The sequence below is a fragment of the Electrona antarctica genome (assembly GCF_951216825.1).
Source record: "Electrona antarctica genome assembly, chromosome: 5".
In the NCBI taxonomy this organism is placed as follows: Eukaryota; Metazoa; Chordata; class Actinopteri; order Myctophiformes; family Myctophidae; genus Electrona; species Electrona antarctica.
In genome coordinates this window covers 43,681,294-43,698,367 of record NC_136810.1, presented here as the reverse complement: position 1 = coordinate 43,698,367, position 17,074 = coordinate 43,681,294, and the positions used below count along the sequence as shown (strand labels likewise).

At 40.9% G+C, this 17,074-nt stretch overlaps 1 protein-coding gene across 4 annotated transcripts in view; it reads right to left on the bottom strand.

The window, feature by feature from the left end:
• Positions 1-211: 211 nt before the first annotated feature.
• The window catches only part of LOC306924092 (rho family-interacting cell polarization regulator 1-like), a 108,399-nt gene continuing 91,536 nt past the window's right edge, over positions 212-17,074 (bottom strand). For all 4 annotated transcript variants that reach the window (XM_079502434.1, XM_079502433.1, XM_079502431.1 and 1 more), the window contains exons 18-25: positions 15,645-15,765; positions 15,006-15,141; positions 12,696-12,857; positions 11,705-11,863; positions 9,432-9,628; positions 7,006-7,089; positions 5,015-5,105; positions 212-4,497 (exon numbers count right to left, since the gene is read on the bottom strand). In XM_079502434.1, the coding sequence (XP_079358560.1) occupies positions 4,400-4,497; positions 5,015-5,105; positions 7,006-7,089; positions 9,432-9,628; positions 11,705-11,863; positions 12,696-12,857; positions 15,006-15,141; positions 15,645-15,765 (1,048 nt within the window). In that variant the 3' untranslated portion in view covers positions 212-4,399. The remainder of the gene's footprint in view (positions 4,498-5,014; positions 5,106-7,005; positions 7,090-9,431; positions 9,629-11,704; positions 11,864-12,695; positions 12,858-15,005; positions 15,142-15,644; positions 15,766-17,074) is intronic.

The window sequence follows — 17,074 nt, the reverse complement described above, 5'->3', positions numbered from 1 at the left end:
CGGGGTAGGGCCCTACCCTGCCAATACAGCAGTGGAGGTTTTTATTATACAGCTATTTGATACAACAGATTAATTCAGTCAAAAGGCTTCTTGATTTAAAAAAAAAACAAGTGCTATATTATTGGAAATCAGTGACACATACGTAAACTAAAACAGCAGTGGAGAGGTTTTATTCTCCAGGTCGTTTTTATTGGGTTAAAGTGAAGGTTTCTTGATTATTATGTATTGTATTATGCATTGTGTAACAGATTTCTATTTAACTCCAGTCGCCAGACGTGTATTTTCAAATACAATATCTATTTGTTTCCCCTTTCAGATATCTAAAACTTACGATTTTGTCTACAGAGAATAATAGGCTACTAGTAGATTACTTGTATTATAGGCGGGCATTTATACAGTAAATAAAGGAACATTTGTTGTTGTATGTATGCATCCTTTATTTCTCCCTTTACTTTCCTCCCCGTTCCGCACCCCACACGTGACAGGCATCCACCATAATGAGTATGTTCAGAAACATATCACCCTCCCTAAACCAACACAGGCCAAGTGTATTCGTATAACACTGGTGGTGGACAGTTACTTTACCCCTGTACCACCTGAGTGACCATTCCTTTTTTATTTATTTTTTTACCACCAACCATGCAGTGTTTCCTTGCAATTCATTAAAAACAAAAAAATACCCAGTAACCACAATCTTTCAAAAGTGTTTTAATTTTGTATACATTGTACATAATTTGTACACAACACCAGGCATGACAACTGCCAGGCAATATATTTATTTATTTAGAAAAGAACAAAGTCAAGAAATAAAATGTTTTGATTCCAATGCTGCACAATTCTATCAACTTTGAACAAAAAATATACTTTGCACTGTTTCACTTTCTCTTCATTCTTAAATAAAGTATGTCTCATCATCTCTCTATGTTCCATAGCATCTCTTTCACTGTCAGACATCCGAGGCACTTTCATACTGCGAGAAGCTTCATTGACCCAGTCCTAGCAGTAGATTGCTGCTGTCCAGCGGTGAATACTGTTCAAATGGGCACATAGCATTCTATCCATTCTATAAGTTCCCCATTTTAACCACTTGAAACCTACCGTCCCTAATTTGGGGCGAACATTCAGCAAAAATAGCCGATCCACGAGACACATTGTGAGCTTTTTAGTGTAGTGTAGACTAGAGGGAAATACTAGAGGATGCTTGGGAGACTTTTTTCAACTAAGCATAATGGGGTCTAAGTGGTTAAATACAGTTGGGCAGGATTATTGTAACAGATTCTTCAAACTAAGAGTGATTAAACCTTTTTAATTGAGATGTGGTCCAGTGTCCATCTCAACAGCAGAATTTAATTCACTAATGCTTGCTATAAAACATGGGGCTTCTATGGTGCCTATTACACAGCAAAATCACTTTACTGTAGAAATGTACACTTTCAGGTCAATTTTTACACTCTTAAGAGTTGATTGAGGATTTTGCTGTGTATGTTTACATGAATACAGGGTACAATGAGTACAAGCCAGGGCTTCCAGAAGCATCTTTGTACTGCTAAGATAATCTTACTTCCATTGAAATATGGACCACAACAAGAGGATACATATCTCCTTTGTTGACTGCATGATTAAATGCATTTGCATTAATAGTTGAAAATGTTGTCTGTTCCTATTGACAAGGAAACAGAGATGATCTTATGGTACTGACTCACAGGAAACATTTTAAGGCAATATATTAAATGGGCAATATTACTTGAGCAGCAAGGGTATTTATTTGACATTTGGAATTCTTGTCAGAATTGCCATAAAATGTTGGCTGTATGTATGTCATATTGTGTTTGTGAAAGTAAGCATTATTGACCTCCCCACAGAGACTGATAAGAATTTGGCCACATCAGCTCCACAGCCTTGTGTTGTGTTACGGGCTCAGTTATTTGCTAAAGTCATTTGTTATCGTGCATTGGCTTTTCTTTAGGGATGGCACTCACTGTGTGACTGCGTTCGATTCACTCTCGGCTCAATCCTTTGAGGTTTGAGCATTTTATTATTGGAAAAATAACCCCAATGTGCTCATACCCAAACTATAGCTAAATGCCTCGTTATAATCTTTTAAAAGTATATAGCTCAGGCCTGAACACTACAACAATCCAGCCAAATTCTGTCTATGGTTTCATCCAGTGAGACCTGTTTATCTACTCCACAAAGGCAATCCCTTCCACAGGTGTCTGTAACCATACAAATGTTAAACTGTTCAAATACCCCCACAGTATTATCAAATTCTTATGTCATCATATCAGTGGTACATTGTCACAGAAAGTGGTGTCTTCATCAATTGTCAGCCAAAATCTGAATGAGCCAAACTGATTGGTTGACAAACTTGATACAAATGGTTTATGTCATGTGTAATAATAATAAAAAGAGGCATCATAGCCATAATCATATAAAATAAATGATAAATTTACATATTAAGATTGCTGTAAAAATGCAAACAGAATTTATACAATACATTACAATTACATAACATGTACAAATCCAGTGGAGTATAGAAATAATATATGTATATTTCCATAAAGAAAGTGGCTATGTCATTATAGTACAGAACAATGGCACTGAATTGCTTGAAATGCTTCCGCATACAAGCCAATGGGACATTTCATCAGGCAGGAATAACAATCAGATCGCTTTACAAAACCATCGTAGTCAAAAGCACAAAGTAGTAGGTTAATGAGCTTAAGGCTTTTAGCTGACTGGCCTTTTAGCTGACATTTTAAAGATCAAGAATTATCAGCCAATGATGTTGGTCTTTTGCTTTGACATTGAGTGCAAGGCAATCCGAGTGATATAAGCTCACTATCTTAATACTGCCTTTGACTATCTGCAATTGTGTGATGCTGCAGAGCAATTCAAACTGAATACTGTTTCCTATGCAATAGGACGCCATATACACATCATCCATCAACAATCTGCCATAATGAAATCAAATTTGAAAATGTCTGACTGTCATTTTGCTTATTTGAAACACCCTGTTGGTTATTGTTCCATCGTAGATTCATAGAGACAGAGGAAGGAGGGAGGGAGTACATGAAGAGGAGTAAAGGGGAACTCCAGGATCGTTTTTAAGTTTATTTTATCACTATTGACTATAAAAGGAAGAATTAAATTGTGACATAACTATTTTTCTATTTAATATTGTCCCACTTTAAATGGGAGCAAGGGCTTCACCGTAGAAAGGAATAAATGGTTGCATGCATTCACTCCCCAGTCCTGTTCTGTGTGACCGAAACTCACTGGCCTGCTAGTCAGTACTAGCCCACTAGGAGCCAGTATTTGTCACAATATGGCAGCCACTCGTCAGTATAAATAGAACTAGAGACCATTATCCCAAAGAATTGGGACCTTATCAGACACCAGCCTGTAATTGTATAAACGGAATAAAGGAATTAAAACTCCTATTGGATGGCACAAGTAAGCCGGTATGCACAGAAAGAAGAACATTTAACTCCTATTAACATCCTTAAACATTACCTCTCAACTGCAGTACCATCTTTACAACGGAACTATCCAGTTGCATTGTGCTGCTATTCCTTCCACACATTACAGTGAATGCTTTCTGACATGGGTGGGAAAGAGTTTTGGCTTGCGATTATTAGTGAAGCAGACTGGTTATCAGTGAAGACCGATAACCGAGATCAAGTCCCAGTCCTCTCAACTCTACTTGTTGTGATTGTTGCTAAATAAACTGAGACTCTATGGCAACAGGTCTTTAGAATATCTTTAGAACATCACCTATGGTGAAGTCAAGGAGGGTGCCGATACCTTTTTAAAGGTATATGAAGCAGTGACAGTGTAACCTTGGCCAAAATGAGTTGTCTCTTCTATTATAAATCCTATTTAATGTGAATGCATGCAGCGATCAAATGACCAAAAGTGCATTTCACACCCGTAGAAAAGCCCTTGTTCCTTAAAATCCTTTTTTGAGGGATGTGAGAACCCTTTCCCTTTCCTCTCCATTCATTTATCCCTCCCATCTCTGATCCATTCGTCAGTTCCGCCCTCCATCTTTCCAGATAAGGCATTAAAATTCAGAAACCTTCCTGGCATCGACATAATTGTGTGTGTGTATGCTTGACTGAAATATGCCCAGTGTTAATCAGAGTATCACAGTCGACGTCTCTCCTACAGTATCTCCTCTTTGCCCCCTGGGGAAATATTATTGCACCCTCTTTAACAGTGTAAAACATACTTGTGTTTCTGTATGTTACAAATATGTTACAATTATGTGCTGCAAGTGTGTAATGGGAGATTCAAGGAGTATATCATGGCATACCACAATATAAACTTTAGAAACGTTGTAGTGTGTGTGTGTGTGTGTGTGTGTGTGTGTGTGTGTGTGTGTGTGTGTGTTATATTAGAAGGCTGTGCTGGCCATGCTTCCAGGAGCAAAGAGTCTTGGTAGTCCATCCTGAGAGGTTTCTACGTGCCTGTGGGCCATCTTCCCCTCTTCACCTATTCAGCATGAATTAACAAACAAATGAATGAATGAATGAATGAATGAATGAATGAATGAACGAACGAACGAACGAACGAACGAACGAACGAACGAACAAATTAATAAATGAATGGGAAAAATAGGACGACAGAATGAATTCTCATTTGTTTCACATCACATGATTCATGTGTTGTATGTCTGGCAAATGTATGGGGGATTTCATGTCAGTCGACTACTGACATTCTTTATGGGGAATAAATGAAGGAATGAACAAATCAATGATTCAGATCCCAAAGGGCACGTTTTGCCACCGCATGGAAAACCATTCAGTTAATGAGTGATTTGATAAACAAATGAATGAAAGAAAAAATATTGTAACAATTGATCATAGTAGGATCAACATTATTATTATTATTATTATTATTTTTGCATAAGCCTATGATACTGTGAAAGTTGTACAGCTATATACACTTTTAATAGAATGTGTGGAGTATTTATTGTGCATATCAGACCTAATATTATTATGATTCTTACCCAGCACTAACAAAGCTTGTTTGGCTGCATCCCGGACCTCCTCCTTGTCTGTTCTACACAGATACACCAGCTGGTCAATGCTTTCCTTGGCCTGGAACAAAGTACAGAGGTAGTTACTGTGGGGAAGGTCCCATAATAACAAGCCATGGGTCATTGCTGCATTTAACTCATTAGGACTGAGACCAGATTCTACAAAATGACTTCTAAATCATGACAGTTTTCTGAAGTGGTTCTCAAACAACTATTTCATGTCAAGGACCCCAAAAACTATATGTAATTGGACACCGACCCCTATCTGAAAATATGTTGTTCCATGGGCCTCCAAGAAGCAAAATTAGAGTTAAAAACGTTCACTGTGAAAGAATATATATATATTCAAAGATTTGCGCTACATTTTCACGATTTAAAAAAATACTAGCATATCTACAAGCTCGTAGCGCTATGAGCATGTAGATCTGCTCTTTTTCAATAGCTAAAGTATAACATAATGACTTAAAACACCAAAAGGGGTTCCCGTCCTGAATGGGTTAAAGGACAACTTTGTTCTTTTGTTTTTCAACCACGGTTCATGTTTTAGATTATTAGACATTGTAAAAGATGAGTGTTATTTATTTTGATTTTTGAGTGGTGTAAACCACTCCTACAACTGGCTTTGTTAGTTTACGTGTCTGTCTGTTTGTCTGTCTGTCTGTTCGTACCAAAAAATGAGCATGGTTGCTATGGTCACCCAGTTCACAAGGGTGTGATTTCATTACGTCAGACATTACGTCAGACCACAGCTGATCAGTCTATATAAGACCTTAAACCACTCAGTTCACACGGGTGTGATTTTTAAGGTACTAAGGCTGCCATACTGTGTGCCGTAGGCTCAATCGTCAGTTTGTCACCTCCCCCCTTCAAATTCAATAGAGTAAAGAAATCAGTGTAAAATTTAGTAAAAAATAAAAGAATACATATTTAGCCACTTGCCCGAATATCCCGCCCCCCTGTCCAAAAAAATATCAACCACATCTTTTACTTTCTCTAATAAAACCAATGGACCTTGGTTGTCCAAGTAAGTTGTCTGCAGTATACAACTTGGTTTGTTAGACAGACCTGCAAAATTAATGTCCCAATAACATGTTCCCCTCAGTATTTCTCTTGGCAGTGTGTTAAGTTCTAAAACACTAAAAATTGAGTGATTAAATTAACCATGGAATAATGTAAATTCTCACAGTCTCATTGAAACCGATGCAAATTAAGGTCTTTGAGTCAGATGCCACACCCTCACAAGTTAATGGTTGGGAAACAATGCAGTACTTCCAACGACCTGTGCTAGTGTATTCTTTACCTTGTAAACCTGACAGCCAGTCAGTTTACACACAATGTGTCCCCACTATTCCAGTGCGTGAATCTCGTTAGCGTCAGAGCATAGGCATGGTAACGCCCCACCTGCCTGTGATTGACCTGCCGACACTGCCGGTCTTGGCTGTCCTCCGAGACGTGAGGTTACTCCGTGGTGAGATTGAGAAATAAATAATACAAGAGAATAACAGCTTGGCACACGCGACAGAATGCAGCCTTGTAACTAACTTAACCTAAATAAAGTGTTAGTGTTGATTATCGTGTATTAATCTATTACTATTACATTAAAAAGGATAAAGATGAAGGGAAAATAGACCTTTTTATATATATAGTACAAGTTTACACATACAAACAAATTACACAATAATCAACACAAACCCTTTATTTTAGAACACACCCAAATCAAATCATATTACGGCGTGCATGTTCAATCAATTCATATTTCCCACCACGGAGTAACCTCGCATCAGACTATCCAGCAGGACAGTCAAGACGGGCAGTGTCGGTAAGCCAATCAGAGGCAGGCGGGGCGTTACCATGTGTCTGCCATGCCTATGCTCGGACGCAAACGAGATTCACGCTGTTTCAGTACACACATATCAAGACACTGGTACACACATGAGTGTTACAATATGAGGTATTTGTACCTTAAGACAAGCCAGGGCCTTGCATCCACACACTCTTGTCTCCACATTCTCATTTTCCAACAGCTCCAGACAGCTCACCAAAGCCTGGACAGGGAAAATGTGCTTCATGTTAATTCCATTTTATAATCCAATGTGAGGCCTGTGTCCATTTTAAGTACACTCTCTATCAATGGACACTGGATAGCTTTGACGTCTGTAGTCATGTGTCTCTTGACTCTTGGCAGAAACTCAGTAAAATATATGTGCATGACATTTAGCTCAATTAATTCTTCAGAGGAAGAATATAGAAGCCAACGTTCCGTCATTTATGTGCCTCCACAAAGCGTGGAAATGCACACACTTGAGACCAGTTCATTTGATGTTCATATAGAAAATGTTTGTCCTTTCATATCTTCTTGTGTCATTTACCACACGGCTACCACAGGCCACAGGACTCTCTATCATTGTTCTATTGATTCGATTCGATTCGATTCGATTCGATTCGATTCGATTCGATTCGATTCGATTCGATTCGATTCGATTCGATTCGATTCAATTCAATTCAATTCAATTTTATTGGCATGACAAAACGTACGTTTACATTGCCAAAGACAATGTCAAAATATAATAAAAAACAGTTTGGGAAAGTATATACAGTTCCTATAGCATTGTAACAGAGCTATGTCACATTGCGTCATTACATATATGTTACAGGGCATAAAGCTTTTTTTAAATAAATAGCAGCAATCTTTTGCAGTCCTATTGGAACAATTAGCAGCCTTTTTTCTCTCAAAACTAGTTAAATAGTATACAAAAAAGCGTCAGATTTAAAATGTGTTTAAAGATAGCTCTGCTCTGTTTATATGTGCAGTATGTCTAGAAGTCTACTCGGTACCAGGGACGTGCACACATAGACATCAGAGGGGGCTTCAGCCCCTGCCCTTTTACCCATCTGTAAAACAACTGCCCTTTTACCCGTCTGTAAAACAACTGCCCTTTTACCAGTCTGTAAAACAACTGCCCTTTTACCCGTCTGTAAAACAATGCCCTTTTACCCGTCTGTAAAACAACTGCCCTTTTACCAGTCTGTAAAACAACTGCCCTTTTACCCGTCTGTAAAACAATGCCCTTTTACCAGTCTGTAAAACAACTGCCCTTTTACCCGTCTGTAAAACAATGCCCTTTTACCCGTCTGTAAAACAACTGCCCTTTTACCCGTCTGTAAAACAACTGCCCTTTTACCCGTCTGTAAAACAACTGCCCTTTTACCCGTCTGTAAAACAACTGCCCTTTCACCCGTCTTTAAAACAACTGCCCTTTCACCCGTCTGTAAAACAACTGCCCTTTTACCCGTCTGTAAAACAACTGCCCTTTCTACACCACGGATGCAGCATTTACTAATGGTGAAAGAAATGCAAATGCCACTCCTTTCCATGCCACACGGGAAGGCAGCATGCTTTTTGTTCCCTCCGAAGTCTCCTGAACTTGAACACAGCATTTTGCGTTGAACAAATTTGTATAGAAATCCATGTCGTATACACACACACCGCATCTCCACTCGCCCCGAAAATAGCTGATCTGCTATTTTCGCTATTTTTGTCCAAAAGTGCCCTCTTACGGGATTTCAGCCCCTGCCTCTCCGACACTCTCTGCCCGTCCCTGCTCGGTACAGATACTGTTCCACACGTTGATGGGCCATTAACGAGCCTCATTGATTGTGAATAGACCGACCATTCCAAATAGACAGAGGTGTTGGTCATTAACGATCCTGCTTGAGTCCTTACAATGTGTTGTCTGACACGAAATAACATCTTCTTGGGGCAAGGTGTCAGGGACCATCAGCGAGTTAGGGACCCCTGATGTAGGCTACTGAAATCTGAGCTACCTTAGCTTAGTCTGGAGTATTGAGCATATAGCACATAGCAGTGGGAGATCGGCTTGAGAGGACCACATAATCTAACGGAATAAATATAATTTCAGTAAATTATGGCGTTGGGGACCCCTATCAAATGGACCTCTAGCCAGTCTAGCGAATGGACCCCAGGTTGTGAAACCCTAGTTCACAACTTAAAATGGACTTTTCTGCATCTTGAAAAACAAAGCGCAGGGTAGCTAGCAACTCACTTTTGAATGCTCCACATTTTTAATGTGTTTCTTTTGATTTAATTTGCGACAGCACGTCAGCAGATACGATGGTTTGACCCTTTCGAAGGGGTCGGAACATTGTATCTGCTGTTTGTCGCAAATAAAACATTTGGATCATTCAAAAGTGAGCCCTCGCTTTGTTTTTCATGATTTTCTTCATTGAACTTTAATGCATCTTGGAATAATTTAGTCTGTCAACAATGTCACACAAAACTAACCAAGTACTACAGTTTGTCAGTTTGGGAGTATGGTGGATAAATATGTGAAGTTTCTTTGTCACCACATGTGTTCCGGTCTCTCACCCTCTCTCTGTGTCGCGGCTGGTCGGCCAGGCTTCGCAGCAGAGAGCTAGCAGAGGCAGACACCTTCCCTCGGGGGTCCTTCAGTAACTTAGCGACAGCATGAAGCCCGTTCCTTTTCAGACTGCACTCTGGGGGGCGCCGCAGAGCGCGCACCAACACTTCCTGGTCACATGACGAAAGGCTCTGGACCAACCAGACTGCAGGAAGGGAACAGAACACCTTGGGTCATTATTTGTTATTACATTATTAACCCATTTAGACCTGCGGTCGATTCTACAAATGTCTTCGAAATCCTGACCGTTTTCTGAAAAACCCATGTTTTCTATATCAGTGCTCAAACTATTTCATGGCAAGGAGCGCCAGAATTATATGTACTAGTCCTTACCCGTTGTGAGATATTGCCCCCCAGAAATATTAATTACCATTAATTTTAACTTGTAATGTAACTGTGAGAGTGTAAATGGAGCCGTTACGGTTCATTTGGTGTGGTTCTATTTGGTTCTAAACTATCATTTAGCTGGACATGGGGGAACTCCCCCCATGCAGGACCCCTAAACTATGATTGAGCCACACACACACACACACACACACACACACACACACACACACACACACACACACACACACTTGCGTTGCGTTGCGAAAGTACACAATACACACACACACACACACATGTGCGTCGCGAAAGTAGCTACACACACACACACACGTGCGTCGCAAAAGTAGCTACACACACACACACACACACACACACACACACACACACACGTGCGTTGCGAAAGTACACAGTACACACACACACACACACACACACACACACACGTGCGTTGCGAAAGTAATTGCGACGGGTGAAAGAAAGTGTGTTGTCCTGTGTACTGTGTGCCACTGTTTGTTGTGTTGCAGCGGTAGCTGTGTGTGTGTGTGTGTGTGTGTGTGTGTGTGTGTGTGTGTGTGTGTGTGTGTGTGTGCGCGCGCACCGGCAGTGTGGAGCTATGTGAGTGTTTCTGACACACATTCAGACAGACACACCACCCGTTGTGAGATATTGCCCCCACCTTGTGGTCGCAGGGGGTACTGCGCCCTGAGCGCAATTTTAATTCACTAATAAATTCATTATTAATCTATAATTTGTTAAATTGGAAAAAGGGCTTTGTTAAGACCTCCATATTATTATGGTCAATTATGTGTGAAAAGTGCCCAGGCGGTGGCGTAACCGTCTGGGCACCCGACTGGTAATCCAGTCGCAGTGTGCCGCGGGTTCGACTCCCGAGCCCGACACGGCCTTTACTGCATGTCTTCCCCCATCTCTCTCCCGTTTCCTGTCAGCCTACTGTCTGTCCCTTCAAAAACCAATAAAAGGCGTAAGCCGCAAAAAAATATCTTTAAAAAAAAAAATTATGTGTGAAAAGTGTGAGTGATTTGGTGCAGGCAGTGTGGAGCTATGTGAGTGTTTCTGACACACAGACACAGACATTCAGACATTTGCCTAATTATAGTATGATATAGTATGATGATTAATTATAGTATGATATAGTATGATGATGATGATGATGATAGTATGATGATGATGATTTCTCCGCCGATCCCCATCTGAAAATATGTTGTTCCAGGGACCTCCCAGAAGCAAATATTTGAGTTAAAAATGTCCGCTGTGAAAGAATATATTTGGAGATACAGACCATTGATAGCAGCACATAGAGTGCAGAAGTGGATGCACGTGCATCTTAAAAATGGCCGCGGCCACTGTCACACTTTACACTGGGATGCTAACGAGAGACAGCTATCGATGCGATCCGATCAAAACATGGATTAAAGAATATAAAGCCTAGAAAGGCTACGCTCTTACCAGACTAAAGTTATACGCTTCTGGCGGGCTCCGTGTTAACTGGGGTTGCACGTGACCAGCATAACGCTGGTCATTACCACTTTGCTTAGATCAGCTGTGTCAAACACATTTCAGGTTGGACTATGAGTCAGACTGGTCAATATGTGACTACATTTACAGGCCATACTTTGGTACTTTTACTCAAGTACATTTTGAATTCCAGACTTTTACTTGTAACAGAGCATAGTCTACATTGCAGTATTGATACTTTTGCTTGAGTAAAACATTTTAGTACTTTTTCCACAACTGTGTAAACATAACAATGTGTGTGTGTGTGTGTGTGTGTGTGTGTGTGTGTGTGTGTGTGTGTGTGTGTGTGTGTGTGTGCGCGCGTGCGTGCGTGCGTGCGACACTGTGCGTGCGACGTGCGTGCGTGTGCGTATCGTACCCTCCTCCGCCAGCTCAACAACGTGGGTGTCAACCTCACTGACTCCCTCGGCCTCCAGGTAGCTCCAGAACTGGAACACCGTCACCATCACTTCCTCTCTGTTGAGGCCACGGCGTGGCAGTCGTCTCTCCAACACCCTCTCCACCATGCTCAGGAACACTGGAGGACACACACACACACACACACACACACACACACACACACACACACACACACACACACACACACACACACACACACACACAGTCAATACACATAGGCACTCACGCATGCATGCGCACACACACAGTAACTGCATAACTTTAATGGAGTGGCTCACCCAAAAAAAACATTATTAATTATTATTATTATTACTTATTTTCTATCATTTACACACCCCATGAAACCTCGAATCCATTGGGGATTCATTATTTGATGACCGTCGGGAGGTACTCAATTGGGAGTCTCCAAGTGACCAATGAACTGGTCATCAAATAATTAGCTCAGTAATGCGACAAAACCAAAAGAGATATCCATGAATAGTACAAGGGGTGTGTAGAAAAGTTTTCCTTTAACAAAACATGTATTCATTAGATCACCACCTAAACATACTAACTACTGACAATGCCAAACACCCCAAACCAATCAAATGCAGCGTGGCTAGGGCTGTCACGATCACAAATATAAGTTGACCATTAATTGTCACACTAACAATTGAGATTAACGATTAAAATGTGTTTTTGGCATCAGTCATTGGAACATATCAATAAAAAAATACATTCCGTTTCGGCTTTTAGGCTTCGTAATCAAAATTGCACAGGGAAGATATGTCAAATATACAAAGAAATTAAAATGTATAAAATAAATAAATAACTAAATAAATAGCAGATCTACAAGCTCACAACAAGCTTGTCGATCAGCAATTTCTTGTAGATCAGCAATTTCAGCTTTTTTAATGTTTAATTGAACACTTTTCAACATGGAAACCGACTATGAGGATTCTGAGCCGTACCCGTGTCACTCAGGCTGGTGGTCCTCTCGGGTAGTTTAGTGAGGTAGAGTCGTGCCAGTGCAACCACGAAGGCCTCTGCGGACACGCTGTACACACTGGCATCGCCCACACACTTCTGCCACAGCGACACAGCCCCCTGGCACTGCTCCAGCTGGGGCACGACTGGGACACAGATAGAGGAGGATGGAGAGAGTGCAGGGCAGGCAGAGAGGAGGACAGAGGGAGAGTGTGATGCAAAGAATGAACGAAAAAGAACAGAAAAGGTTCCTAATTCATCATTTGTCAGCCTTCTGATTGGTCCCTGACTGACTCTTTCTGCCTTGTTCTGCCCTGGTTCTGCCTTGTTTAAGTTGAATTTGCTAAAACATAATTTTTGGGAAAAAACTAAAACAAACATGATATGCCCAGTCACCATGCTGCATCTGTGATGTTCCTTTTTACTGACACCAAGCTTTAAATAAGAATTGAATGCACATAATATCAATACGAAGCAACTGAAAAACACGTTATTTCAATGGTAGTGGATGGAGGGAATGGTTTTTTGTCCAACCACAAAATGGCAACCAATGAGTGCGAAGAGTGGGCACTTGTGGGGACTTGACAAAGGGTGAATTATTTAACTTTAACTAAATCTACGGGTGATTTAGTCGACTAAAATGTATTTTGGCAGGCCTTGATGCCGTCGTAATGACTGATTTTACACTTGCTGAAAATAGCCGATCTACAAGCTCACAACGCGTCGCAGCGCGACGCGCTTGTAGATCAGCTATTTTCAGCATGCAACCAATTGTAAAATGACTTATACTGGATCTCTTGTCCACTAGTCCCTTCCTAAAATGTTAGTCTAGTTTTTATTTGTTGACAAAAGTGTCAATATATTTAGTCTTATTTTTAGTCATCATAGCTAGGGTTTAATGCCGGGATCCCGGGATTTCGGGTCTCCCGGGCATAGGGCACGCAATTTCCCGCCCGGAAATTTCTTCGGGACCCGTCGTCCCGGAGTTTTTTTTTTTTCTTGTAGGGAAATTACACTAAAGGGGTTTTCACACAGTGCGCGTTCTTTCCCCTTATCTATGAGTGATCAAATGTCCAATCTGAACCCTCCCATCATTTTCAAACATGTTTGATGATATTTATATGGAATTATGGATTACACTCGAGGGCTGCAATGGGAACTGGAGCCAGCGGGACCCAACGTAAATGTTGGCGGCGCGGGCGGTATTTAAATAGCCTACCTGCGGACGGGCAGGCACGGCCGGTCAAGATGAAATCAGTGGGACCCCGCAAATCCTGCATCCTCCCGCAATTAATCAGATAGGGCCTACAGAGTTTATATACACTTTAGCAAAATATGAATGTCTGACAGTCAGACATCTTCAGGCACGCTCCCAAAGCTGCTGCACCTGTCAATCATTAGCCTAATCAGTCACTCTGTGAGAATTGTGTGTTTTACGGACGGAGCGAGGAGTTTCCTTTCTCTGTGATGGACATTGTCACTTTTTGCTTTTGCCTGCATGTGTGCAGCAATAACGTGAAACGGAACACAAACAAAGATGAGTAGGCTACACTTTGTTTTATAATAACCACCAGCACGCAGCGTCTCTCTCTCTCTCTCTCTCTCTCTCTCTCTCCCTCTCCCTCTCCCTCTCTCTCTCTCTCTCTCTCTCTCTCTCTCCCTCTCTCGCTCTCTCTCTCTAATAATCAGTGTGCTGTGCACTGGACGTGCTGGCTAATTTAACACCCAATCGGACTTTTCATAAAGTACAAAGCGGGATGATCACATTCTCTGCAGCGGAGAAGGGGACCCACTGCATGCTCAAAGGGTGAAAGACCATAGCTAAGGTATCTATGTGAAAGACGTGAGGTCGTTTATTTTTTTCCCCGTGCTTAGTCACATTAGTGCAAACTCCTGTGTCCCTTTTTCTGAATAGCGTAGTAGGCCTAATACATTATTAATATTTTAATGTAATACTTTTATTGTAGGATATGCTCATATTTCGTTCAAATAAAACGTTTTAAAACAAAAAATATCACTATTCTATTGAACATATGAAGTATCTATACATATAAATGCATTTTGGTGGGCACTTTGTTTCTTTTTTTTCTGACGGGAATTCCCGCGGGAGCCCGGGAAAAGGTCCGCAAATTCCCGGGAATTAAAATGAGCCAAATCCGGGAAAATATTAAACCCTAATCATAGCTTAGTTTTTATTTAGTTTCCATTTAGTTTTCATCAGTGAAAAAAGGTAGTCGACGAACATTTTTCGTCTTAGTTTTAGTCGACAAACACAACACTGATCCCATCCATACCTTCATCAGGCTGTGTGACCTGTGTGAGTCCTTCCTTGGTGATTCGTCGGATGATCTCCAGTACTCTGGCCTCTCGCAGCAGTCTGTCCAGAGCGTACATCTCTCCACAGCGCAGAGGCCCAAAGGTACCCAGACACTACAGGTACAAGTACAACACATCACAGTACTTTACAAAGCTACCCAGACACTACAGGTACAAGTACAACACATCACAGTACTTTACGTCACAGCACAGAGGCCCAAAGGCACCCAGACACTGCAGGTACAACACATCACAGTACCTTTTTATTTGTGCAAATATTAAAAATACAAAAAGTCTCTGCAGATCGAACTTTGGCCTTAAATAATTGTTAAACATCTGCATTGCTTCATTTACAAGAAGTCTACACAATTACAGAATGTAGAAGAATTGTTATTTCGATCAACGTTTGCCTGTTATCTCTGCTATGGCTATCACTTCAATACAGCATGGATTTGGAACTGTGGATAAAATCTGTGGACAAGCCCTTGGGGCTTGTTGTCCTATCCTTTTAGCATTATTGTATAATCCTACCACTGTACTATTTGCAAACTGTTAATTAAGTATTCAATCAATAAACCAGTGACTTCCACATTGCGTTGACTTCTCTTATGTCTCACCAGGAGTTGAGAGCTGCAGTTCTTGAGGTGGACCACCAGGGCGGAGTCTAGAGCAGTGCAGCCAGTGGTGAGAGGGGAGGTGATGGAGGTGGGCGTGTCCCAGCCCCTCTCCCGCTGAGCACTGGGAACACAATGGTCATCACAACTTAGAACAAATCATGGTAATAAGAATAAGTAATACAATAACTTTATCCCTCCCTAAAATTATTGGGTTTTGTCATATATTTAAAAAGGATCCAGTCCTACATTCCATATATATGGACATATGCCATCATCAACTATTCAGTGAAACTAATTTATAAAAGACAAATAGTAAAATATTGACAGTGTTTAAAACTGTAGTTATAGAGGGCAATTATAATGCATTAAGGCAAGGCTTATTAGCCAGGGATCCTTTTAACAACGTGTGTGCTATGTTCCTCTTTGATGAATTGAACATTGTGGACCCTATTGGAAACAAGTGTAATGCTTAATTGGGTCGTCCACTCACAGTTAACAGCCTTTGTATTGAGTTTGTGCTTGAAATGTACTGTAATTCTGCAAACTGTTAATACATTTTTCAATCAATCAATCAATCAAACTCTTCCAAGCTTTTTCAGTTGCAAGGCAAGGTACCACCACTAGATGGCAGCAAACCATCACATTAGAAATTAAAGTACTATTCCCTTACACATCTGTATGTACTGTGGACTGTGGTGGCCAGCATTAATATGTAGAAATTACATATTTACATATGTGATTGTGTTATATTAACACAAATCACATTCTTAAATCACAAAACTCACTGTACATACACAACAGTCACCAGTCTGAGATTTTTTTTTCCCTTTTTTTATCCCACGATTTTGCAACCCATTTTTCAATGTGTGTCAATTATCAAATGTAATCCTGGGCGCTACACTTCCTCTGCCAACCTCGGGGGGCAGTGGACTGACCTCATGCTTCCTTCTATGCATGAGGAGTCATGCATAGAATTTCCATTTTCCAGCCATTCAGTTGCAAGGGGGGAAATAATGTGGGGAACCCCCAAAATAATGGGTCCCAAAGTTGAGAACCCCTGCTCTATGACCCCTAAGGGTCATTGAGGGAGTTCCAGGGGGTCCCCAGCTAAATGATAATTAGGAACCAAATGGACCCTTATGGGTCTGTAACTCAGAGAGTGTACAAATGGAACCAAATGGACCCGTACACTCTCAGAGTTAAATTAACTTTGATTTTACAATATACATCGGGGTCCCAGAGATAGAAATGCCATTACTGTACAAGGGGGTCCGTAGCCTAACCCATTTAGACTGAGGCCGATTTTAAAAACGCCTTCTAAATCTGAAGTTTATTTATAGCAGCATCTATTTTTTGTAATTTTTGAATACTGTACACACTGTACAGAACCCCAAGAGGGGTTCCCGTCCAGAATGGGCTAATACAGGTCA